Source organism: Vicia villosa, unplaced genomic scaffold (genome assembly GCF_029867415.1).
Source record: "Vicia villosa cultivar HV-30 ecotype Madison, WI unplaced genomic scaffold, Vvil1.0 ctg.000774F_1_1, whole genome shotgun sequence".
Lineage (NCBI taxonomy): Eukaryota > Viridiplantae > Streptophyta > Magnoliopsida > Fabales > Fabaceae > Vicia > Vicia villosa.
The window spans coordinates 89,518-116,093 of NW_026705346.1; the positions used below are offsets into that span (position 1 = coordinate 89,518).

General features: G+C 33.8%; 1 protein-coding gene across 1 annotated transcript; it reads left to right on the plus strand.

Annotated features, from left to right (window-relative positions):
- Window positions 1-18,577: 18,577 nt before the first annotated feature.
- On the plus strand, window positions 18,578-24,455 carry LOC131631108 (AT-rich interactive domain-containing protein 4-like). The gene is made up of 16 exons (XM_058901887.1): window positions 18,578-18,831; window positions 19,411-19,554; window positions 19,665-19,856; window positions 19,955-20,008; window positions 20,217-20,305; window positions 20,743-21,016; window positions 21,134-21,190; window positions 21,473-21,504; window positions 21,621-21,756; window positions 21,851-22,024; window positions 22,365-22,931; window positions 23,078-23,215; window positions 23,299-23,397; window positions 23,486-23,586; window positions 23,705-23,795; window positions 24,047-24,455. The coding sequence occupies exons 1-16, from the start codon at window positions 18,640-18,642 to the stop codon at window positions 24,140-24,142; spliced, it is 2,436 nt and encodes an 811-aa protein (XP_058757870.1). The 5' UTR covers window positions 18,578-18,639; the 3' UTR covers window positions 24,143-24,455.
- Window positions 24,456-26,576: the final 2,121 nt, after the last annotated feature.

Genomic DNA, 26,576 nt, shown 5'->3' on the forward strand with positions numbered 1-26,576 from the left:
ATTTCTTTCATATCTCTCAAAATGTCATTTATTGTTGATAGTAATTTTTGAAACAAAAAGAAAATTGATCTCAACAAAATCCTTTTTTGAAAAATATAAAAGAAGTTTTGTTTGATTCATGAGTGCATTACAAGGAATGGATATGTTGATGTATTCATATGCAAAAGGGGAAGAATGTAGCCCACTTAATGTACTTTTGGCCTGGTTCGAAGATGATGTAGAACTCGGTTATTTTGTTTTCTCAGCTCCAATGTTTCCTCAGTGTTGGGTAGCATTTATTCTGATGCCATCAAAAGATTGTTATAGCAGTTTCTGCTCTGGTGTTCAGCTTGAGACATGCTTGATTATGTTATCCTCGTACTCTATCTCTTGAGTTACTCCTTGTGCTAAGTTTTGGCAGCATATGCATCATTAACATGCATCAAAAAACAAGCATGCATTCACATTTGAAATCATAAAGTTTACTGTCAATCAGATTGCTCTTTCATTTAGAGTGTCTTAAGCAGAAAAAGCTCACTTTCCTTGAAAATCCCCACTGAATTTGCTTCTAGGTGGATAATATGTTTCAGTTATTCTGTTCAGATGTCTACGAACAGAAGACCAGTGAGTTTCTCCCTCATTTGGTCCAGTCTTTTTGGCAGCTTCTTTCCATCTGGTCATGGATTGAACTTTGGTCGCTGGATGATGAATATTGAGATTATCCATGTGTGTTTGCATCCTCAAATCATTGAAAAAGTATTATTGATTGCTCTTCACCGTCATTTTCATAAGATTAGTGAGATTCACATTGAATCTTGCTAATTTTGAACTAAACCTCCTACATTTCTCTCTTTTCTTTGGTTGTTCATCTCCAAATTTGAAGGATCTATACACTTTGTGCTTGCTCTTGAAGCTACTCCAAGACTTTTGTTCAAGAAGTGGTAATTTGCTAGATCCATGATGTAGATCTTTATTGCTTGTGTTCAATGCATCTTTGATGCTATATTGATGATATTTGCTGGTTTTGTGATGGAAATTTCGTGCTCAAGTTGATGTGTGATCATAAGGTGTTTGTATATTTGTTCAAATCAAGTTTCATGCCTTTAAATGATGTTTTTGCTGAAATTTACACTGATGAAATCGATTTCCTTAAGGCTGAAATCGATTTCCTGCTGAACGTAACTTGTTTTTTTTGAAAACTGCACTATGGAAATCGACTTCCCCTGCATGAAATCGATTTCCTGCTGGCAGAATGTGGTTTTTTGCCTTTTTTATGCTTGTTTTGGCTTCCTTCTTCCTCCACTTCATTAATATCATTGGATCTAGGATGTTGATAGGTTTGAAATGACCAAATCCATAATATTAGGTGAATGATATTAATGATAGTGTGAGTTGATTATCTTTTGCATTTATTCTTCTTCCTCCATTTCATTAATATCATTGGATCTAGGATGTTGATAGGTTTGAAAGGATCAAATCCATAATATTAGATGAATGATATTAATGATAGTGTGAGTTGACTTTACTTTATGCATTTTATTTTCTTCTTCTCCTTTTTTTCTTTTGATCGATGAAAGTCTTAACACTTTGAGAATTCTTATGGATTCTTAGTAAAGACTAGATCGTTACCTATTTTCTTTTCGTGCGGTATTGCTTTCGGAGAATGATCTACATATCATTTCTCTCGCATGCATTAGCACATAAAGTTTTGACCGGCCTCGTTGTAGGGTGATTTCTACATAAATCACTTGGCGATCTGCTTAACATAGCACAATATTTCGTGTCCCGAACAAAAAAGATCAAATATGGAAGAGAATTGTATGCGGTTGATTTAAGACTTATGGAAATTTATCGTGTAGTCGCTATGATTTTATCAAGCTTCTGATAAAGTTCCATTGAATTTAAATCCGAGAACATCCTTCACTCACCATCGATCTTTACTACTAACTTTGATAACATACTTGACAAGTTTCAAGATGGTTATCTTTAACATCTAACAATTGACTTTAATTTCCGCACTTTATTATATTGCTCTTTATATTCCTCGCTTTATCGCTTTATTTTATCATTTCATCATATTTACATTCCGCTATTTTTCTCTTTGTCCATTTGGACATATGTTTATGTTTCCGCTATTTTTCTTTTGTCCACTTGGACCATACTTTACTTTTATGCTAAAACACTAATAAATAACAAAAATCTAAAAAACACCTAAGGCTCTCTTTTGGACTATTGGTTACTATCCCTAGCATTTTGGAGACTCGGACTTATGGACTTAGGACCTCTGGACTCTCATTCTGTTATTACTCTGTGATTGTTCTGTCTGTCCGGCATTGGATTGTTGTCTGTTTATGTGTGCAGGTATTTCCTTGAAAGCTCTTGATGGTTAATTCCAAGGCATTGAGATAAGGATTTTACCCGAAAACAGCCGTTACTCTGCCCGATTTTTGTCAGAATTTTAATGTGCTTAATGCAAAGTGGTGCTAAGACAATAAGTTCATCTGGATCCCCAAGTGATAATGTTGGTTTAGTATTGATATTCCAAAGGATGGGAAATCTACCTTGACTCATAATGTCAAGTGTTGGTGTAACTCGGTGAACTGACTTTTATTTTTTATATGCAACAATGTTGCGGTGAGCAAGAGTCGCCACCGACTTTTATTTTGTCCAATGTTAGGAAAGGTAAAAAGTACAGAAAAAGACCTTTTTAAAAGAAAATGGGCTCGGGGGGTAAGTTATGAAAAGGGAAGGTGCAAGCACCCTTTTCATCCGTAGTTATCTACGGGCTCTTAACTTGCTTAGCTCATGTTTGTTTGTTTTGAGTTGAAAAGGGGCATAAGGACTTTAGCGTGAATGCGTAGCCTTAGTTTTTCGAAAGAGTGTTGAAAAGATATTTTTGTTGAGCTAGGCAGATTAAGAACACTACCCTAACTAATTGGTCCTTTTCTATACTTTTTACGGTTCCTAGGATTATCCATACTATGTAGAAGTAGGAAATCCTTTATATTGGACGTGTTTAAGGGACATCGAAGGGTCATCGATGGTCATTGAAAGCAACAAATAGAGATACTTTAGCAATTTAGCGGGACTATCATCATTTTCCGAAGGGGCTCAGAGGGACAAGATCTTTTACCGTAGGCAACTCCGAGGGACGTTTAGGGACTAAGATCTTTTTATGATGATATTTTCACGAGGGTCATCGTTTGCTAAAGTACCCCCATATTCGAGGGACATGACCATATGATCGAAGGCAACCAAGAGAGGCGTACCCTAAGGGTGAGTGCGTGCAAGTGTGTTGGATTCGATTATATTTTATCTTGTATTTTTAGTTAGCTACCGTTTGATTCAGTCTTACCATACACGCCCTAATTTAAGCATACATCTAGACAATAGAATAAAAAACGAAAATTAAAGGTGCGGGAAAGTAAAGAGATTCACTATCATATTTACATTTTGACCTATATACATTCTAATGTCTAAATAAAGGTAATAAAATAAACAAAACACGCGCCATACAGGGGATTTCGAGATGAGGGAAGAAATCGGGCGGAGATAAATAGAGTTTGGGTTCAAAATTTAATTAAATTAATTAACTAATCATTAATCTGATTTAAATTAATTAAAATAAAAAAAAACCAAGTTAATTGTTTACTAGTGAGTAATGAATTAATTATCTGTCCTAATTAAATATTAAATTAACTTAACTTACTTAATTAATTAAATTAAATTTCTTTTTTTTTTATTTTAGAAAATAATGAGAAACTAAGTGAAAGGAAAAAAAACTAAAAATGTCAAAAACAAACTGTGACCGCTGGGGTTCTAGTTTAATGGCTTCTGCGGTTTGCGGCTTGCTCGGTTGGTCGGCATCAACGTCCTTTACGCTGAAGCTTGCTCGGTTGGTCGCCATCAACGGTGAAGCATCTTCACGGAACGATTTCACGGATCCACTTCTTCTTTATTCCTTTTCTGCAAAAAAAACAAGGACAGCAAACAAAAACAACAACAAAAATGATAACAGTGACAAATTAATTTGAAAATTATTTAACGAAAAAATATTTACAAGTTTATGGTGTTAAAGATTTTGAAAGTTGTTTATGTTTATGGTTTATGCTTGATCTTGAAATTATTATTTGGGAAATTGGTATTTGATGATGAAGGTTAGTATTGAGTTGAGAGGTTGTTTTAGATTGTGTTGTAGTTTGCTTGTTAGAGAGAAATCATATGAAAGATTGGTGTTAGACTTTTATCAAAAGAAGATATAATTTTTATGAGTAAACTATACATGGTAGTATGGTTAGTATAATGGAAAATTAGCAAATGGAAAATAAAGAAAACATTAGTATAGTTTTAATTGGTTAGTGAGGGCATGGGAGTTTCTGAAAGTATATGTAATGTGTGTTTTCTAATGTGGTTGTAACTTGAACAGAAAAGGTTTTTTGTACGGTAAAGAAAATAAGGGTTAGTTTGTACGTGAAAGCTTTGGTGCGGCGACTGTTAGTTGTTAATGTTAAAAAATATAGATCTACTTATACTATAAGATTAGGTTAACAAAATAAGGAAAAAATTAATTGGGATCCAAATAATTAATTAGAAAATAATCAAATAAATTGATTCTTTCTAAAAATAATTTATTTTGTTCCCTAAATTGTGAATCATGTTTAAAATGTAAATTAAAACCTTCTTTTTTTGATTTTTGAATATTTTATAATTTTTAGTCATTTTTTGGGTTAAAAAATACATAAAGTGAAAAAGTCAATTTTTAGAAAATGTCTAATTAAGAAATACGAAAATTAAAAAATTAAATGCTAAAAAAGTAATTTTTTTTTGTGATTTTTAGTAACAAGTGAAAATAAAATTAAAACTAAAGTTAGAAAATAAGATAAAAAAATTGTTAGAAGTAGGATTCGAACCCGCGACCTTGTACTTGCAAACCTTACCTCCTTACCGACCGGACTATGTCAATTATTTGAAATAAAATGACATATGAAAATATATACGGGCAAATTTTGGGGTATGACAGCTGCCCCTGTTCAATTTTCTTAAACCTGAAGATGTAGAATGGTTTGTATGCCAGTCGGAATCTGAAGGTAGAAGAGGATTGAACACTAGAATACCCAAGAATTTGCCCTAGCTGAAGTAGGGACTTTTGTCGAAGATGGGCTTGAAGATGTCATCCAAGTGTCTGGAGATGGGCTTAAAGATGCCATCTAGCTGAATGGGGGGTCATGCTTCCCGGGGTGTGTATACGATAGATATTCAGAATGTTTGGGGGTCAAACTTCCAAACGTATATCTGGGATAGAGATTCATAGATGTTCAGGGTTCGAGCATCCGAAACATCTACTGTAGAATTCAAATCATTCGGGGTTCAAGCTTCCGAAACATATCTGCCGTAGATTTCAGAACATCCGGGGGTCATGCTTCCGGAACGTTTCTGTCGTAGATTTCAGATCATTCGGGGTTCAAGCTTCCGGAACATATCTGTTGTAAAATTCAGATCATTCGGGGTTCAAGCTTCCGAAACATATCTGCCGTAGATTTCAGAATATCCGGGGGTCATGCTTCCGGAATGTTTCTGTCGTAGATTTCAGATCATCCGGGGTTCAAGCTTCCGGAACCTATCTGTTGTAAAATTCAGATCATTCGGGGTTCAAGCTTCCGAAACATATCTGCCGTAGATTTCAGAAAATCCGGGGTTCATGCTTCCGGAACGTTTCTGTCGTAGATTTCAGATTATCCGGGGTTCAAGCTTCCGGAACATATCTGTTGTGGAATTCAGATTATTCGGGGTTCAAGCTTCCGAAACATATCTGCCGTAGATTTCAGAACATCCGGGGTTCAAGCTTCCGGAACGTTTCTGGCGTAGAATCCAGATCATCCGGGGTCCAAGCTTCCGGAACATATCTGTCGTAGAATTCAGAACGAGTTATTCATTAAACCATATCTGAAGAGCAATACCAGAACGGGTCGTACATTAGACCATATCTAGAAGGAGGACATCAGAACGAGTTATTCATTAAACCATATCTGAAGAGGAATACCAGAACGGGTCGTACATTAGACCATATCTGGAAGTAGGACATCAGAACGAGTTATTCATTAAACCATATCTGAAGAGGAATACCAGAACGGGTCGTACATTAGACCATATCTGGAAGTAGGACATCAGAACGAGTTATTCATTAAACCATATCTGAAGAGCAATACCAGAACGGGTTGTACATTAGACCATATCTGGAAGTAGGACATCAGAACGAGTCGTACATTAGACCATATCTGATGAAGGCTGTCAGAACGAGTCATACATTAGACCATATCTGATGAAGTATGTCAGAACGAGTCGTACATTAGACCATATCTGATGAAGGATCTCAGAACGAGTCGTACATTAGACCATATCTGAAAGAGCCATACTTTAGGATGCATTTAATTTTGTTGACGATAGTTGCCTGACCGATTGGTCGACCTGAAAGATAAAGTTGGTTTTATGCAATGTCATGATGTATGTATCATATGTTTTTTGAAATGAATGATACTGTTATGCACATGCCATGATATGTATGATGTATGAATGCAATTGTTGTTAATGATGACAGTAAATTGTATCAGTATTTTGCGGGGAAAATAAATCCCCGACTGTTCAGCGCCTTTGAGATATTATTTGAATCTCGACTTGACTGCCCCAGATGAATTGGACAATAAAATGTCATGTCCCTTGTACACATTGGCGTTTTAGCCAATTGAGTCAGTCGTGGGGAATCTTTCTGCTTTTTGGAGCACTTCCGAAGCATGCCTGTCGCGAGGGCTTCCTGAGATTTGTGCTGTTATAAGCAACTTGCCCCAGTATCATGAGTTTTTAGGAACAATGCCCCTGATTGATCAACACTTCTGAGGGAGTTTTCGAGTCATGACTTGATTGCCCCAGATATATGAATTCTTACTCCAAAGGGTATTCAACTGTTTTTGTGCCCCTGAGGGTGATCAGTATTTGAGATATTCTCGCTCGAACTCAACGGAGTTCTGAAGCCAACTTGTCACTTGAGAGGATTAAACTTTTTGTCTGCTGTTCACGATGGAAGCTTTCCTGGTGTCAAGTACTTGTTCATACGCAAAGAATGTTTATTATGAGAAACATAATTCTAATGCAAAGTTCATGTTTGTCTTGAAGTTTTTTTTTTTTTTTTTTTTTTTTTTTTTTTTAAAGATTTTTTTTTTTTGAAAGGATGTCAAAACATCGATTTTTGTGAAAGATGGTGTGATACCAACTCAAATGTTTTAGCAAAACTCCCAGGAGTCGGTTTACCGTATTCTCGTTTACAGTATGCTTTCGAATTAACCCTGCTTCAATTAGGACTTTTAAGGGTTGTAGCGTGGCCAGGTTCATGGTTTTAAAAAAAAGATTTTTAGGCTCAAAATTTATTGGTGCCCACCCCCTTCGTGATGTTCTCCAACCTAAGTTCAGTTAACTCGATGCGAGCATTCGTCCTTCAAAAGGAGTTTGAGACGATTGAGGAATCAATGAGGTGTTTGGACGTGGCAGTCACTTTATTTTTTGTATTGGGTGTCTGATCACACGATCTTTTTTGTTAAGGATCTTTTGTTTCGCAATCCTTCCTTTTCAGGTTTTTTTTTTTTCTTGACTTTTGTCTGGACAAATTCTTTTGAATTTTGTGTTTGAAGTCCAGCGGGATGCCCTAGCTTTTGCCTAAGTCACTTGTTTTCAAGTTTGTTGACTTAGCGGGCTTTCTTTTCTTTTTTCTTTTTTTTTTCTTTTTCCATTTTCTTTTTTTGAACAAGTTGTATGACCCTGAGATGTCTTTGATTCGTTGAAAAGACCGTGACTGCCTTACTTCTTGGTTGACGAGGGATAACCATTGTGATATTGAATTTTCCTCGACCTTTTGAAAGATGACTATTATTGTATCCTTAGATGCGTGCTCCTGATGAATTTTGAATGCTCAATCAAATTAACTGAATACTACCCTGCCCATGGGTTAAATGTGAGGGTTCTTCGCATAGAAAAGAAACTCCTACTTCAAGGCTCAAAGGGGTTGAACAAGGGATTAACTTCCTTATATCTCCAGTGTTTGGGGATTTGAAACAATGCCTGTACATCATCAACAGGGTTTTACTCGAAAGCACAGCATTTGAGATTATTGGTATTATGCGTTCGTCATTCTCCCTTCAGAGTCATCATGCTTTATCACTGAGAGTTTGGTATCACAAGCAAATAAAAACATATTAGAGCGAGAGCGAATGAATTTTTTCAATACAAACATATCCAATGCAACGTTATCATAGTTCAAAAATAAACAAGTATTGCATATAGACAGTATTGAACAAGAACAAGAAAGATTACGCATGAAAATGCATGAAATTACGAATTGCCAACATTGAGGAGATTTTCTCCGTATGGACTTATTGCTTCAGAAGGTCCATTGAGTCGAAGGAGAACTTCAAATTTGGCCTGCAAGTGTGAATATGATAGCCTTTGCATCAATCAAGTCTTGTACCTTATCTCGGATTGGTTGGCAATTATCGATCTACTGACCAAGTGCCCCAGAGAGGAAACCAAACCAAGTGTTCGTATCTGAACTACAGATTACTTCTAAGAAGAAGATTCTGACGAAGCCACAAAGGAGTTGTAAGTATCAAGCTTTAGGGATTTGAGGCAGAAAATGATAAGCTCATTGTCTGGAAATCTGTTATGCAATGATATGTATGCAAATGCATATGCAATGTTTTCAAGGATCTTTTTGGAACCCAATTTGCAACATTGAAATGTAATTGCAGCTTTGTTGAAGAACTACGACTTCCATCTCTGAACGTCCTTCTTTAAGAATCAGGCTCACCATATCCAGTGGGTCATAGCCTCTGATTCAGGGTATGGTATTTTTGAGCTTAAGAGCATGTGGCTAAAGGAAAATAAATCCTCTTGCCCCTTGATAAGAACTGTACCCTTGAGTTTGAAGACATTTGGCTAGAGGAAAATAAATCCTCTTGCCCCTTGATAGGAATTTTACCCTTGAGTTTGAAGGCATCTGGCTAGAGGAAAATAAATCCTCTTGCCCCTTAATATAAATTTAGGCTCTTGATAGTCCTTCCATAGTACCTGGAAAGTATGTGCTATGAATCCCTAAGATCCTTGAAAAAGGTTAGTCAGCATGTTAGGTAAAAGCATAAGGTAATATGGACAAGTAAGTCCTACACACAAAACCTGTTAGGGTATGAACAAATCCTGCAAGGAAACCAAACGATTAGGGTATAAACAAACCTTGCAAGAAAACCAACGGTTAGATAATGAATACAAACAAGTCACACAAGTAGCCTTAGGTTTAAAGGCTTGCATGAAGTTCAAAGGTAAGTACCCTCCCACTGAAGTTTAGTTGGTTCAACCTGTCCTAGATAAAGATCGGGTTCTAGGGAGCTCATATCATTGACCTTTCTCGAAGGCGCTTATCTCAGTTCGGCGATCGAATCACCAACCGAAAAGGTCCCGAAAGTCCAGTCCATATGAGTGTAGCTTCGAGTATCAACCAACTTCAGTCGGAACCAAAGCCAGCCATCTCGCTACTTTCTAAAAGGCCAAAGTTTAGTTCAACTAAGGTTCTAGGGGCGAATTAGTGCTTAATGACACCACGCAGTAGCCAAGCATTTCCTCAGGTCGGATCCCAAGGAACACCAGGACAAACCAATGTGTCACACTAACGATGGCCATCATATCAACCACATCAGTATACGCTGTGCAGTCTCCTTGATCTCATGCCATTTACCTAAGGTACTCAGATCCGGGTGTAGGATCTTTCACACAATAACAAACCCAAGCATTTCCCTTAAAAATAAAGCATACAAACAAACAATTAAAAACATTTATAATGAACTAAGCCCTAAGGTAAACCCCTCTTAAAGAATCCCCAGCAGAGTCGCCAGTTCTGTAACTCGGTGAACTGACTTTTATTTTTTATATGCAACAATGTTGCGGTGAGCAAGAGTCGCCACCGACTTTTATTTTGTCCAATGTTAGGAAAGGTAAAAAGTACAGAAAAAGACCTTTTTAAAAGAAAATGGGCTCGGGGGGTAAGTTATGAAAAGGGAAGGTGCAAGCACCCTTTTCATCCGTAGTTATCTACGGGCTCTTAACTTGCTTAGCTCATGTTTGTTTGTTTTGAGTTGAAAAGGGGCATAAGGACTTTAGCGTGAATGCGTAGCCTTAGTTTTTCGAAAGAGTGTTGAAAAGATATTTTTGTTGAGCTAGGCAGATTAAGAACACTACCCTAACTAATTGGTCCTTTTCTATACTTTTTACGGTTCCTAGGATTATCCATACTATGTAGAAGTAGGAAATCCTTTATATTGGACGTGTTTAAGGGACATCGAAGGGTCATCGATGGTCATTGAAAGCAACAAATAGAGATACTTTAGCAATTTAGCGGGACTATCATCATTTTCCGAAGGGGCTCAGAGGGACAAGATCTTTTACCGTAGGCAACTCCGAGGGACGTTTAGGGACTAAGATCTTTTTATGATGATATTTTCACGAGGGTCATCGTTTGCTAAAGTACCCCCATATTCGAGGGACATGACCATATGATCGAAGGCAACCAAGAGAGGCGTACCCTAAGGGTGAGTGCGTGCAAGTGTGTTGGATTCGATTATATTTTATCTTGTATTTTTAGTTAGCTACCGTTTGATTCAGTCTTACCATACACGCCCTAATTTAAGCATACATCTAGACAATAGAATAAAAAACGAAAATTAAAGGTGCGGGAAAGTAAAGAGATTCACTATCATATTTACATTTTGACCTATATACATTCTAATGTCTAAATAAAGGTAATAAAATAAACAAAACACGCGCCATACAGGGGATTTCGAGATGAGGGAAGAAATCGGGCGGAGATAAATAGAGTTTGGGTTCAAAATTTAATTAAATTAATTAACTAATCATTAATCTGATTTAAATTAATTAAAATAAAAAAAAACCAAGTTAATTGTTTACTAGTGAGTAATGAATTAATTATCTGTCCTAATTAAATATTAAATTAACTTAACTTACTTAATTAATTAAATTAAATTTCTTTTTTTTTTATTTTAGAAAATAATGAGAAACTAAGTGAAAGGAAAAAAAACTAAAAATGTCAAAAACAAACTGTGACCGCTGGGGTTCTAGTTTAATGGCTTCTGCGGTTTGCGGCTTGCTCGGTTGGTCGGCATCAACGTCCTTTACGCTGAAGCTTGCTCGGTTGGTCGCCATCAACGGTGAAGCATCTTCACGGAACGATTTCACGGATCCACTTCTTCTTTATTCCTTTTCTGCAAAAAAAACAAGGACAGCAAACAAAAACAACAACAAAAATGATAACAGTGACAAATTAATTTGAAAATTATTTAACGAAAAAATATTTACAAGTTTATGGTGTTAAAGATTTTGAAAGTTGTTTATGTTTATGGTTTATGCTTGATCTTGAAATTATTATTTGGGAAATTGGTATTTGATGATGAAGGTTAGTATTGAGTTGAGAGGTTGTTTTAGATTGTGTTGTAGTTTGCTTGTTAGAGAGAAATCATATGAAAGATTGGTGTTAGACTTTTATCAAAAGAAGATATAATTTTTATGAGTAAACTATACATGGTAGTATGGTTAGTATAATGGAAAATTAGCAAATGGAAAATAAAGAAAACATTAGTATAGTTTTAATTGGTTAGTGAGGGCATGGGAGTTTCTGAAAGTATATGTAATGTGTGTTTTCTAATGTGGTTGTAACTTGAACAGAAAAGGTTTTTTGTACGGTAAAGAAAATAAGGGTTAGTTTGTACGTGAAAGCTTTGGTGCGGCGACTGTTAGTTGTTAATGTTAAAAAATATAGATCTACTTATACTATAAGATTAGGTTAACAAAATAAGGAAAAAATTAATTGGGATCCAAATAATTAATTAGAAAATAATCAAATAAATTGATTCTTTCTAAAAATAATTTATTTTGTTCCCTAAATTGTGAATCATGTTTAAAATGTAAATTAAAACCTTCTTTTTTTGATTTTTGAATATTTTATAATTTTTAGTCATTTTTTGGGTTAAAAAATACATAAAGTGAAAAAGTCAATTTTTAGAAAATGTCTAATTAAGAAATACGAAAATTAAAAAATTAAATGCTAAAAAAGTAAATTTTTTTTGTGATTTTTAGTAACAAGTGAAAATAAAATTAAAACTAAAGTTAGAAAATAAGATAAAAAAATTGTTAGAAGTAGGATTCGAACCCGCGACCTTGTACTTGCAAACCTTACCTCCTTACCGACCGGACTATGTCAATTATTTGAAATAAAATGACATATGAAAATATATACGGGCAAATTTTGGGGTATGACAGTTGGCTTCTTCTTCGGTTAGACCGTTCTTTTCCTTAGCTTTTATTTTACGCAATAGGATAGCCTCTTCATCTCCTTCCACTTCTTAAATTTTCAAAATCTCCCCCCTTTTTCCAAAATCTTCTTATGTTTGCAATCTTTTCAAAACCTTTTTTTTTCTTAAAAAATATCTTTTGCCCTTAGTGGCCTTTTCTTCGAAAGTTTAGACACTATTAATCGTCGAAACGAGTGGTTATACCCCACGATTTTGAAATTGATTGATATGATGAGATCTTTTCCGCGTGAGAGAGCTAGTGGCATACTTGTTGATTTTATCCGAGTTGGAGCCCTTCTTTCATTATCGATGCAAAGAACTCATTTGTTCTCATGCTCAAGATCAATGGCTGAGTATTTCTTTCCAACGACGATAAAGTGTTTATTCGTTTTAAAAATGTTTTTCCCTTTAAGCGGAACTACATTAGCTCTGACTTCTCCATTGCACCGAGGAGGTATGTAGGCACAAAGCTTAACGCTTTGCCGAGCTTATTTTAAAAATAAAACAAACCGTTTTTAGCACACACGACACAGATTTTCAAAAAGGTTCCTGTGGAGTACCACAGATATGAGGGGTGCTTAAAACCTTCCCCTTGTATAATCAACACCCGAACCTGAGGTCTCTTCCTTGTTTTAAAAACAAAACTTTGGGTTTTTCGTTCTTTTCCCTTTTCCTTTGAAAAAATAAAGCGCGGTGGCGATTTCAAACGAAATATTGATTCGAGTCAATCGTATGGCTTCGATATCAGATTTTCCCCGCTACATGGTCATCAGTAGCCATTTTTAATCTCATAAATGGTCATCAGTAACCATCCTTCTTCGAACTCTAATCCTTCAAAGAATATTTTCTTCAAACGAAATCTCCAGCCAACACACACATAATACCATGCACATATCTCATCATAACAAACAAAATCTCATAGAGAATGACATAAGTCCCCAATAAATAATCACCCACTGTGTTCAAAAATAATTTTATATGATAGAAAATATTTTTAACTTTCCATAGGTTCAAACGATGTGTCAAAAGGACACCCAAGTAAAAAGTTTTGGATTTTTAAAGTTTTAACAAAATTGCCGACACAGTAACGTAACGGGTTACATCATCCATGTAACTGGTTACATCAGTTCCAGAAGCAAAAATACCCAATTTTTCTTTGACGTAACTGGTTACATCTTCCATGTAACCGGTTGGGTTACAACACCAAAAAATGCCCCAAAACACGTTTTCAATGTAACCGGTTACATCACTGATAGAAGCACTTTTATGCAATTTTTTTAAAACAAAAATCACTTTTAGCCCTTCCAAAACCCCATTTCCCCCCCAAAATCATTTGTTCTATTTTAAAGGTTCAATACCAAATACATACAACATATTTCACCAATTCATCCAATCTTTGCAACCTCAGAGCATTATCATCAACAATTCATTCAAACACCAAGGGCATCAAAACAACACACAAACATTCCAAACTCAGCAACAATGGTATTCCAATCATTGAAAAACATACAAATCAATCGATCATGCATATCACCTAACATTTCTATACATTTTACACCGTCAATTTCATCAATTCAACCACCCATATGCCAATAATTCATCAAATTATTTCAATCACAAAAAAAAGCAATTTCATGAATGAGAACACACAACAACTAACACAATCATAATCCCTAACATACCCATTATTATACCATAATTTTAGAGAGCTGGAACCCCACCCTTACCTTGGATTGATGGTTCCCAAGCTTGAGCTATTCTCCTCTTCTTCCATGGAAATCTTCCACAAGCCCTAACTTCTCTTCTCACTCTTTTTTTCTGTCTCCCTCTCTGTTTCACAATCGTTCTAAAACTACGATTCAACTTTCTCACTTTTTTCTTTTTAATCAAATAATCCTTAGACCCCTAATATGGTTTTCCTTCTTTACCCTCACAATTCCTCATGCAAATTACTACATTGCCCTCAATATCTTTATACATATTATTCCACTTAATTATTAATAAGATTTTAAATAATTATTTTAAATATAAATAATCTCAACTAAATTATTTAAATAAAATAATTACTATAACACCCCTCATCTATACAGTATTGCTCACACACCTCCAACACCTTAGTTTCTATATTTCTAAGGAAACTACCTCATTCCAAGGGCCTCACAACACATCAAAACACCCATCAACGCATATAAATGAACAACATCACATAATAAAATTATGAAAAATAGTATAAATAAAATCGGGGCGTTACATAGTGCACACAAAATCACAAAGAATACTTAAAGATAGAGCAAAGAAGATGAGAAGAGAACAAGAGATGAAATGAAGACTGAGAGGAGCAAATTACCTTTATAAGCATGTCTAATTGATTTCACAAGCTTCTAATCAATTCTAGTAATCAGTATAACTAATTTTGATGATTGATTGATCGTGGCGCTAGTCATAGGATCATCTAATGGATTATTTCCTTTGGGTTAGTCCATTATAAGGCACAAATTTTGAATTAGCTATTTAGGGTTAACCATTAAATGAATATTTCCAGACTCCTTTAATTCGTCTGGGCCTTAGATAGCTTTGGGCATGACTCATTCTTCTTTCTGCACCCCCTTTTAATCAAATTTGCACCTCTTGCTCTAATTCTCATTTTGGTTTGACATCCTTTGCTTAAACTTATATTTACCTCAAACCAAAATTTTAGTAATAAAATGAATTTACTTAGCACATAAGCAGCATTTACTAGAGGATTTAATTTAAGCTTTCTAATTTTTTATTCACTATAAAGTGCTTTACCTTAAATTTTCAAATACTTTTAAGATCTACTCTATTTAAGAGAGCGACATCACACCGTCAATTTTCTATCTCTAAAAATTGCTTGACATGAGAGTTGATTCATACATCTTCAATGGTGATAACTTTCACAAATACTTTTTACAACAAATTTTTTCAAAGAGTTCAACAACCATCAAGATCAACAAAACCATATTTTGGTGGAACCTTCAAACTCATGACTTCCACAACTTTTCTTACTTTACAATAAAGTATTTGAAAGTAAAAAGTATTAATGCAAAACAAATTAGATTTTCATATTTGGTACCAAAATCTTCTTGGGTCTTTGAATGTAAGTGGTTTTGAGAGGTCTTGAGGAATTTCCCTTTGACCATCTTAAATTATGCAACTTCAAATAACATAAAGCTTCTAAATGGACGAGCTAATTACAATACTTACATTTAAACACAAGGTGATTATTTTTTTTTTCCTATAATGAAAAATGTTAACGAAAGATTCATTTTGTTGATACCATATCTCATTCTTATCATAAGAAACTCTCCGATTAGACAACATTAAATTCAACTTATTTTTACCATTCAATTTAAAATTTGAAAATGTGTGTAATTATATCAATTTGTTTTACAATATTTTTAGAATTGAAAAAGAATTATAAAAATATTATTTTATACACAAAACCCAACCCGTAAATGATCGAGTTGGTTCAGTTCGATTTTGACAAGAAAAATTACCGGTTGGACACTGAATCCTACCCATTAAAATCTAAATTAATTGTATAACAAGTTAGATCAAATTCGATCCAACTCAATTCGTATACACCCATAATTACCATTTAAATATAAATCTATCTGATAAATTAATTTTTCATTGTATCTCACAACATAACAACAGACAAACAGAAGGACTATATTAAATATAAATCCATGTGATATATCAATGCCCGCCAGGGACGGATCCAGGAATTTTAATAAGTGGGGTCAAGGTCAATTTTTTTATAAAAAAATTAGAATCAAATAATATAAATATTCATAAAAAAAACATATAAATACTTATGTGTAAAATAATGATAATGTATATCTAAAAAGTTAAATATTACAAAACATAAAAATATATTTTTTTAAAATACTTTTCCATTTCTAACACATAAAAATATAACTCTAATTAGTTACTTGATTATAATACAATTACAACTGTACAAGCATAAGCTTAAAATTAAAAACATCATTAAGACAAAAATATAAAATCACAACACAATAATATAATAATATACCCAAAGAAAAAAAGAACGAAGGACGAAACTTACTTGAATTGTCTTTAGCTTCACTTTGATAAAAGATAAAAAAAAATATTAAGTAGGAGATTTGTGAAGAAGAAAAAAAAATAGTGTGTAGAAGAGAGAAGAAGACAAAATAAAAAGTAGAAATGAAAAATGTATTCTGCTACTGTATTATGCAGATTTAGTAAAAAAAAAAAACCTATACAACTTCCTCGTGCCTTTTTAATTTGCATTTATTTTTGAAAATAAAAACAATAAAGTAAAATTAAGTGTCAGATTTATGTTTTCTAGAGGATAAAATTTAAAATAAATTAGTGGTGTGGGGACATTAAGATATTTTATGTGGGGTCAATATATCAATAATTATTATTATTAGCTTTAAAGAAAAAAATCAAATGGGGTCACTTGACCCCAATTTACTCTACTTAGATCCGTCCCTGATGCCCGCAATGTGTTTGTGAACATCTATAGTTTTCTTCTAAAAAAAAACTATAATTAGTGCTTTAAATATTAAAAATATCTCTAATGGGAGATAAATTGGGAATTTTTTTAAATATTAAAAATATCTCTAATAGGGTATATTGTCTACTAACGTGAGGTCTTTTTGTGAAAAGTATGATATTGAAATTCTTGCTCTTATGATTTTTATTCTACAATAAGATTTGAACAGTCCGTCTTGAAGAAAATCAAGTCACAATTCAACATTACTTTAAGATTGAAATATTTTTGCACTACCATTGACAAATAGTTACTAGAGTTAAATAACAAATTTAGTGAGCAAACAATGAACTTGTTAACATTTTCCCGTGCTTTGTCTCCTAAAGATGTATATAAAGCTTTTAACATTGATACTACAAGTTCTCTAATTAAAAAAATATTATCCTATGAATTTTAGTGATCAATAGAAGAATAGTTTGCAACTCCTATTCCAATATTTTCTATCTGATGCTCGTAAAGAATCAAATTTGAATAATTTATCAACTATATAAGAATTATGCCCATGTTTAGTTGCAATTAGACATGTTAAAATTTATTTCTTTATTGATAGACTATCATTTCTTATCACGACTCTTTCAGTTTCTACGCCCACAATCGATAGATCTTTTCTAGCAATTAAAATCATCAAGACTAAGTTGAGAAACAAGATGGATACCAAAATTTTAAAAATAACATGATCGTATATATTAAAAGAAAAATTAGTACAAACATTAGTTCTAAGTTTATTATTGATTATTTCACGTCCACCCGAAACATGTAAATATTATTTTAAGGTATTTTTATATCACGTAATTTAATTTTTTGATAACCAATTTTACATTTATTTTAACTTAATTATTTTATATAAATACTATTTATATTTTTATTTATAATTTTTATTTTACATCCATCCAAATTTAATACTCGAAATTCAACTCATCTTTATATATTTTCATAAAAAAAATGTAAATTTATAAAATGGCAAATAGTAGAAAAAAATAAAACTAAACATGATAGTAAATATGGATTCTCCACAACCAATTTATTACTACATTCACATATTCGGTCACATTAGTGATCGTTAGATCCAAATCAAACAATATAACTTCAAAATAAAATTTAAAATTTTTAAATATAAAATTAAAATTAAAAATATAAACCGTCCAATCACAATCCAACAGTCACCAATATATGATGGCAGTTGACAATCCATGTTTCAAGTAACATTAGCACCGTAAAAAAAAAAAAACATTAACACTGTCTAAAAGCGTTACCGATTTCGGAAATGTTAAATCGTGTAATAGAGAGAGAGAAAGATGAATGGTTATACAGCCAGGTCATTATCATGGGTCTTTACTACTGACTCCGTATCCTATTAATACCCAATACCTTATACTCAACCCAACTTGGTTCAACCAAACCAACCATTTATTTAACTGCAAAAACGGTTCAACCAAACCAAACCCAACCCAACAATTCCACGATATAAAACAACATAGAACAAACAAGCTCCGAAGTCAGAACAGAACCTAGTACTACCTACTAGCCTACAACAAGAGCAGAGAAGAATGAAGGCACCGAGAAAAATTAGATTGATTCATTACCTCGAAACAACCACAGCAACAAAAACAAAGGGTAAAATTAAAACACATTCAACTAGTCTTAATATTCTTGTTGTGTTTGGTTATAGGTTTAATCATTATAATAATATATACGATCCGAATGTTATGTTATCTTATGCTATACTACCCATCATCATCCTTTCAAAAGTTATTATCGAATCATGTGTGCGTGAAATTCAAACTTTTATTTTATAATTTAATTCCAACAATAACAAAACTTTATCATTCTATTTTCCCTTTCTGGTTTACTGTTTTGTCAAAAAGGTTAATAATCAATAATCAAATCACAATCGTACGTACGTGAATATGTTTTTAATGTTCGTATTTTAATTCTTCCAACAACAACTTTTTTTTTTCTTGTTTTGTTCCGTTATTGACTTTGTTTGTGGACTGTGCCAAAAACTAAAAGACTCTTCGTGATTTTTATTTAATAACTTTGTTATTTTCAATTCTTATTATTTTTTTCATTTTAAATTTTATAAATTAGGTTTTTGGTTTCGTGAATGATACATAGCGATTTCGCATCTTAGGGTTCCTCAATATCCTTTCTCAGCACTGCGTCGATTTGTTCCCTGGATTTTCCTTCTGATTTCTTTGCCAACCGGTTGATTTACTTCGTGTTGACCGTTTGGATCATTGATTTTTCTTCAATTTTAGGGTTTTTGTTGTTATCCCCAATTTTTGGGGTTTTTTGAAGGGAAAAAGGTTAAACTTTGGTTATTGTTTTCATTCTGGGTGGATTTGGAATATTGGGGAGTTGTTTTTGGCGTTTTATGCGTTTTGGTGATTACAGTAGGGTTTATTCAGTTTTGAGAAGTTTATTTTTGGGGAAGTTTGGCTCTGTCATGCATATATGATGTTGCATTTTCAGGGTGTGTCAAGACATTGTAGTCTTCTTGCTGTTCTGGGTAGTGAGTTACATGACAGTAAACAGAAGCAGAAGCAGGGTACTGTTTCTGAGGATCGATTTTCGGCGTACCCCTTTCCGGAGCTTTCTTCGTCCGGGCGGCTCGAGGTGATAGCCGCTTTTCTATTTGTATAGATTTTTGTTTTTATTGTTTGTAGGAAAGTTTTAAATTTGAAGTGGGAATTACATTGCAATCGCAACCTTTCGTGTGAATTCAGGTTAAAGTATTGAGAAAACCTAGTTTCGATGAACTCGCTCGAGTTTTTGAGCAACTGCAACCGGATTTTGTTTACCTGCAAGGTCAGCGGCTAGATGATAGGGGGGAAGTTGGGTCTCTTGTGTGGGAAGATTTTGACCTTTCTTCCCCGGAAGCTTTGTGTCGATTATTTTCTTCCAAATTACCTAATACTGTGAGTGTTTTGCGGATAATTTTCTTCAACGATTGTTTGATAATTGACTTGGTTAATATAATGTTTGGTGTCTAACCTAGTTTGTCATATTTTTGCAGGTTTATTTGGAAACTCCAAAGGGCGAAAAGTTGGCAGAGACGCTACATTCCAAGGTATATTGATTGCAGGCAATCTTTACATTTTATTTGGTTTAGATTAGACATGAAAAGTAAGATGTGCTGGCTTAGAGTAATTAATGAGATGACGGTCAAACTAGGGTGTTAATGAGGACTTAAAAGATGCGATTTTATGTGATTTGGATTTTTAGGTTCCTTAACTAATGAGACGTAATTATTAAACATAGGTGTTTTTGTTTGGCAGGGAGTTCCTTACACTATATACTGGAAAAATGAATTTTCAAACTATGCAGCTTCACATTTTCATCAAGCTTTTTTCTCAGTGGCACAGAGGTATTAGTCATCTCATCTTCGTTGTCATGCTTTTTAAATATCAATGTTACTGGCCAGTGTTGTTAAATTGCAGCAATATAGAGATACAACAGCGGAATTCGAAGCAATCTCTTTGGTTATGCGATATACTAGTTAGTGGAAAATGTTGTCCAATAACAACTATAGCAGAGATTGAACAAATCGCTATTGCTCTGCTGTACGCACACTATTTAGTAAAAAAAGTATTGTCAAATAGCGGCACTATAGCACTATTGGGTAGCAGACGTTGAACAAATTGCTATTTTTTGCTATCACCACACTTTTTATTTATTACTTCAGCTTCCACCAATGAATCCATGACACGAGAAGTGTAGCGGCAATCAAATGTTTAATAACTATAATGTGCTTGCTTGGCAAATAGTTTCTTTTTTAATGATAATTGGTATTATGCATTGTAGTACTTCCAGTCATACATGGGATGCTTTCCAACTTGCTCAGGCATCTTTTAGACTTTACTGCGAGCAAAACAATGCCGCTCCCAACAGTCGGAAAGGCGGTGATAAGCTTGGGCCACAAATTCTTGGGGAACCTCCTACCATTGAAGTTAGTCCATGTGAAATAGACACGAAGGAAGAAGAAGAAGAAGATTCACAAGAGTCTAGTTCTTCTATAAGGATATATGATAATGATGTGAATACAAGATTTCTTGTTTGTGGATTTCCCTGCACATTGGTAGGCTTGGATACCTTAGTTTATTAATTTTCGAGAAGTTTGTTATTGGTTATAGTTCTTACAATGAGACCTACCTGTTATAAACTGATTTCATTTCATCTCTTTACTCTTTAAAAGGATGCGTCTTTATTGGGGTCGTTAGAGGATGGACTCAATGCTCTCCTATGTACCGAAGTAAGTTTGTTGCGTACTTTTGTTTGCATTTCTTGGTTGCTTTGTTATTGCCTTTTGGGTGTTATGCACAAAATTGCAATTTTCCAGATAACTTGTTTTGTAGCCCTTTATACAATTGTAGTAGTTGTACGCAATGATGTCTATGTGTTGAAAGATGCAATGATATTTCTTTAAATCGTTGGAATAATAAAAAATTGGCCTCTCCCTTCATGGTTTATTGTATTGAATATTTTTTAAATCACTCATGTATATTTTTCTGTTTTGACCCTGTCTTTTCCTCAGATACGTGGATGTAAACTTCAAAGTCGGACAAGGTATTTAGCATTTTCAAGTAATGATACATGTCTTTTATTCACTGCACCAATATTCTGAGTCTTTCACCTACAATCTTATTCTGTTTGTTAATTTCTGTTACTGTCGTATTTTATAGTGCCCCACCACCACCTCTCCAAGCAGGAACATTCTCTCGTGGCGTGGTGACCATGCGTTGTGAAATATCCACATGCAGCTCTGCTCATATATCACTTCTAGTGTCCGGTAGTGCAGATGCTTGTTTCAATGATCAGGTACATGTGAACTGTATTGTCAATGTTTGACTTTTCACATGCTTGCCTTTTTAACTTTTTACTGACTATTTTTTTATCTTGTGTATTTCCTCAGCTTTTGGAGAATCATATTAAGAAAGAACTCACCGAGAATAGTCAACTTGTCCAGGCAATTCCTGGTCACGAACAAAAGAAATTACCTTCATATGAACCTCGAAGATCAGCCTCAGTTGCGTGTGGATCTTCTGTGTTTGAAGTTTCTATGCGAGTTCCTACATGGGCTTCGCAGGTTTGTAAAATAAATATTTTTTCCCCTCAAGGTTTATGTCAGTAGTTTGTTGTATCTTTCTAGAAGTTTAATTTAACGCTTGTTGAAAATTGTTTTCGATCAATCAAATGGTTAAGTTTGAAATTCTTTCCCTCTGATAAAAAAATTGTCTAGTTCAAAATTCTTCCTCCTGTTTGTCAATATAACAGTTTACTTGTTGTTTGTGAATGAGAAAAAGACGTACTAATTTGCAAGATGCTAAATTGACATCTACTAAATAGCAACACTTCTGTATTTATATAAATTTTACTTTCTTCAAGGACTTTTTCTATTTTATTGATGGCTTGGTATTTGTTCACAGGTTCTGAGACAACTTGCATCAAATATGTCATACCGCTGCCTAGTTATGTTGGGAGTTGCTAGTATTCAAGGACTGCCCGTTGCATCCTTTACTAAAGATGATTCAGAGCGTCTTCTTTTCTTTTGTAATCAGCGAGAGAAAGACAACTACTCCAAAGACATCATTGTCTCGGGTCATCCTAGTTGGTTGGTGCCTCCCGCACCTAGTCGAAAAAGATCTGAACCAGGCTCTAGTTTTAAAACTATTAATGCTAGCGGCATGGAAGTTGAAGATATTTGCAGCGTTAGACAAAAATTAAGTTTTGCTGCAATGAGGCCAATCCCTCAGTCTCATCGTCAAAAGGTTCTCCCTTTTTCTGGATTTTCTGAGGGAGAAAGATACGATGGTGACCATGGAAAATCAAATCAGCTTCTTGTTCCAATTAAGCATAATGGTTTAGGTCTTCATTCAGCCACAAACAGAAAGTCCGTGTCAAACTCGTTTCAAGCTCACCAGATAATTTCTTTGAATCCAATACCGATGAAAAAACATGGTTGCGACAGAGCTCCAATACGAGCTTGCTCAGAGGTAGTTTACCCACATATGCTTTTGTTGACGTATGCTATCTTCATAATTGTCGGGCACCCTATCCCAGTGTTATCCATATTGTTATACTGTACATTTTATGTCAAATCTAATTCATTTTTACTGTTTTTTCGTCGTTGTTTTGATAGGAAGAATTCCTGAAAGACGTAATGCAATTTCTAGTCCTTCGAGGGCATACTCGCCTCATTCCACAAGGCGGGTTTGCTGAGTTTCCTGATGCCGTTCTGAATGCTAAACGCCTTGACCTTTTCAACTTGTACAGAGAGGTAAGACATTTTGAACTTGTGAAAGGTAACTGCATACTACATAGTATCGGAAACACTATATCTAAGACACTTGAGTATTTTAGGTTGTTTCAAGAGGAGGCTTTCACGTCGGGAATGGTATCAATTGGAAAGGACAAGTTTTCTCAAAGATGAGCAATCACACTCTAACTCACAGAATGACAGTATGGATTCTGTTCTTATTTTTTCTCTTCCTCAACAAAACACCCTGTATTAAAAAATGCAGAAATTAATAATATCTTTTTGCTGTAGGGTGTTGGCAATACACTCAAGAGACATTACGAAACATATCTTTTAGAATATGAATTAGCTCATGATGATGTAGATGGAGAATGCTGCTTATTGTGTCACAGGTATCTTTTTCTCTCTGAGTATATATGCACGCTTACACCGTTACACGTATATCTTTTTAAAGTTGCAAAGTTCTGTGTTTTTGACTATAACTTACCTTTCATGTTGTGGCAACAATAGTAGTGCAGCAGGTGACTGGGTGAATTGTGGTATGTGTGGTGAATGGGCTCATTTTGGCTGTGATCGGCGGCAGGGGCTAGGAGCATTTAAGGTATTCTTTGACAATATTCGGAGAGCCTTATGAACATGTTTTCATTAACAAATAAGCTGTTTTCTTAAACTATTTTTGACAGCTTATGAACATGATGTAAGTTGTTCCTATTAACTTTTCAAAACAATCTCAGCACTAGTGCTTATGCTAGTACTACTATTTTTCACATCTACAAATTGTAACTAAATAAGCATACAAGAGAATGAGATGGAAATTTTATGTTGTTTTTTAACTCTTACGATAAATGGCAGGACTACGCCAAAACTGACGGGCTCGAGTACGTTTGTCCGCACTGCAGCATATCAAATTTCAGCAAAAAAACGCCAAAAACTACAAATGGTTATTAACAGGTTACACAACGCCGTTTCATTCCCGGAGCCAATGTACATGGCTAGTGTTAACAAATTTTCTTCTGTTTGTGTTTGATCCTCAATTGAGAAATGTAGGTTTGTAGGAGTGCAATTGTTTTAGTCTTGTTAATTATGATTCTGAATTTTAACTCATTATATATGGCCACAAAAAAAAGGCCATTAAAATTTTCAAGCATTACTGATATATATGTTGTCTAGAGAAAGAAATACAGGAAAATATTTGTATATTGAATGATTTTCCTCAAACTCAATTAGTTTACTTGAGTTGCAGAGATTGCAATATGGTCCATATTGCTGCTGGTATTGTAGTTCCATAGTTATCAACATCCATGTTTCTGTGTGCATACTTTTGATTGACTTTTTTTTTTTTTTTTATGTTTGAATACGAGAACATTCTAATTAAAAGAGAAGGAACACATGAATAAGTGATGTTAAATGTTATATTTCTCATTTTATAACTTGTTAGTTTTTATATTTATTATCCGGTTTAATTGGTGGAATCAATTAAACTATGATTCGTATTACTTGTTGGTTCAATTTTTGATTTGGTTTTTACATCATTGGTGTAAACTTAAAACACAGAAGAAAGGACACATCACATAATACTATAGGTCTTGCACATAAAATTCCTGACAAACCAATAGTAAATACACAAATATTAAAAATTAGCATTTTAATGCTCTCAAACTAGTAGGGGTGTTCAAAATCGAACCGGCTCAATGGAAAATTGCAAAACCAAACTAAATCGAAACTGCAAAAAATTGCACATGGTTTGGAAGTATTTGGGTTATTTTTTAACAAAACCGTGCGGTTTGATTTAGTTTACGGTTTGTATTTTACAAATCGAATTGCATCATGTTACAACTCAAACTTCATTTAACCTACCTCCAATTGAAACTCAAACCTAGTATGCCCCAGCCTTACGATTCCGACTGATTTTTTCTTCCTCACGCTTAAGGTTTCAGTTTAAGTCTTCTCAAATCTCTCCAAGTGGTATTGCATATTCTTCTCATCTTTTCATAGTACATCTCGCATATTTTTCTATCTTATGTTATTTCTTTTTCTTCTTATTAATTTTATTCTATTATTCTCTCTTACGTTTTTAATGCACATTTTCTTTTTTAATCTCTTATCTCTTATGCTCATTCTTTTGCATCTTTTCTAATATTTCATCTCCGTTTTTTCTATTTCATTTTAATATTTTTTATATTGTTTTATGCTACTATTTTAAGTTTTTTATTCCACTTTTTTCTAATCTTATTTTTGTATAATAAATAAAAAGTTATTCAAATATAAGGAAATTTATTGTTATTTGATAGCTTATAAATAACTAAATACAAAGTTATGTTGTCATCTATATGTATGGCTAAATATTTTTTCTATAAAAAATCAAACCAACTCAAACAACATTGGTTTGATTCGATTTTATGTCTAAAAGTCAACCGAATCAAACCGAACTACATATTTTTTCTCTTGCGGTTCGAATGACTTTTTACGTCAAAATCGCCAAAACCGCACTGCGAACACCTCTATAAACTAGTATCAAAATGAAGTAAAAAACACGCAAAAGTTAATATTAATTAGTATTAAAATGTTGTTCATTTAATTCCAAAATAAAATAAAAAAAAAAGGGTTAATACTACTTTACCCCCCTGCCATATAGGCGAGATTCGGTTTACCCTCCTCTAAAAAAAAATTTATTGGACAAACCTTGCAAAATAAAGATTTCATCAAATTTGACCCTGATCAATTTTTTTGGCCAAGATTCTTATAATCTTGCCTACATGGCATTTTTGGTAGTGCTGACTGTACAGCACATAAGCAATGTGGCACAGTCAGCACTGCCACGTGGAATTTAATTTTTTTAATCTTTATTTTTTAAAATTTTTTTATTGATTTTTAAATTTTTTTTGTTGATTTTTTAATTTTTTTTTAAAAAAAAATTTAATATTTTTTTTACGTTTTTTAAATTTTTTTTCCAATTTTTTAAATTATTATTTAAAATTTATTTTTATTATATATAAATTCGCAGGTATTTTCAAATCCGTAGGTAAATCCGCAGGTATTGTCAAATCCGTAGTTAAATCCACAGGTATTGTCAAATTCGCAGGTAAATTCGCAAGTAAATCCGTATGTAAATCCGCAGGTATTGTCAAATCTGTAGGTAAATCCGCAGGTATTTTTAAATCCGTAGGTAAATCCGCAGGTATTGTCAAATTCGTAGGTAAATCCGCAGGTATTATCAAATTCGCAAGTATTTTTAAAGGTAAATCCCCAGGTATTGTCAAATTTGTAGGTAAATCCGTAGGTATTTTTAAATCTGCGGGTATTGTCAAATTCGTATGTAAATCCGCAGGTGCTGTCAAATATTTTTTTAAAACGTAAAAAAAATATTAAAATTTTTTTAAAA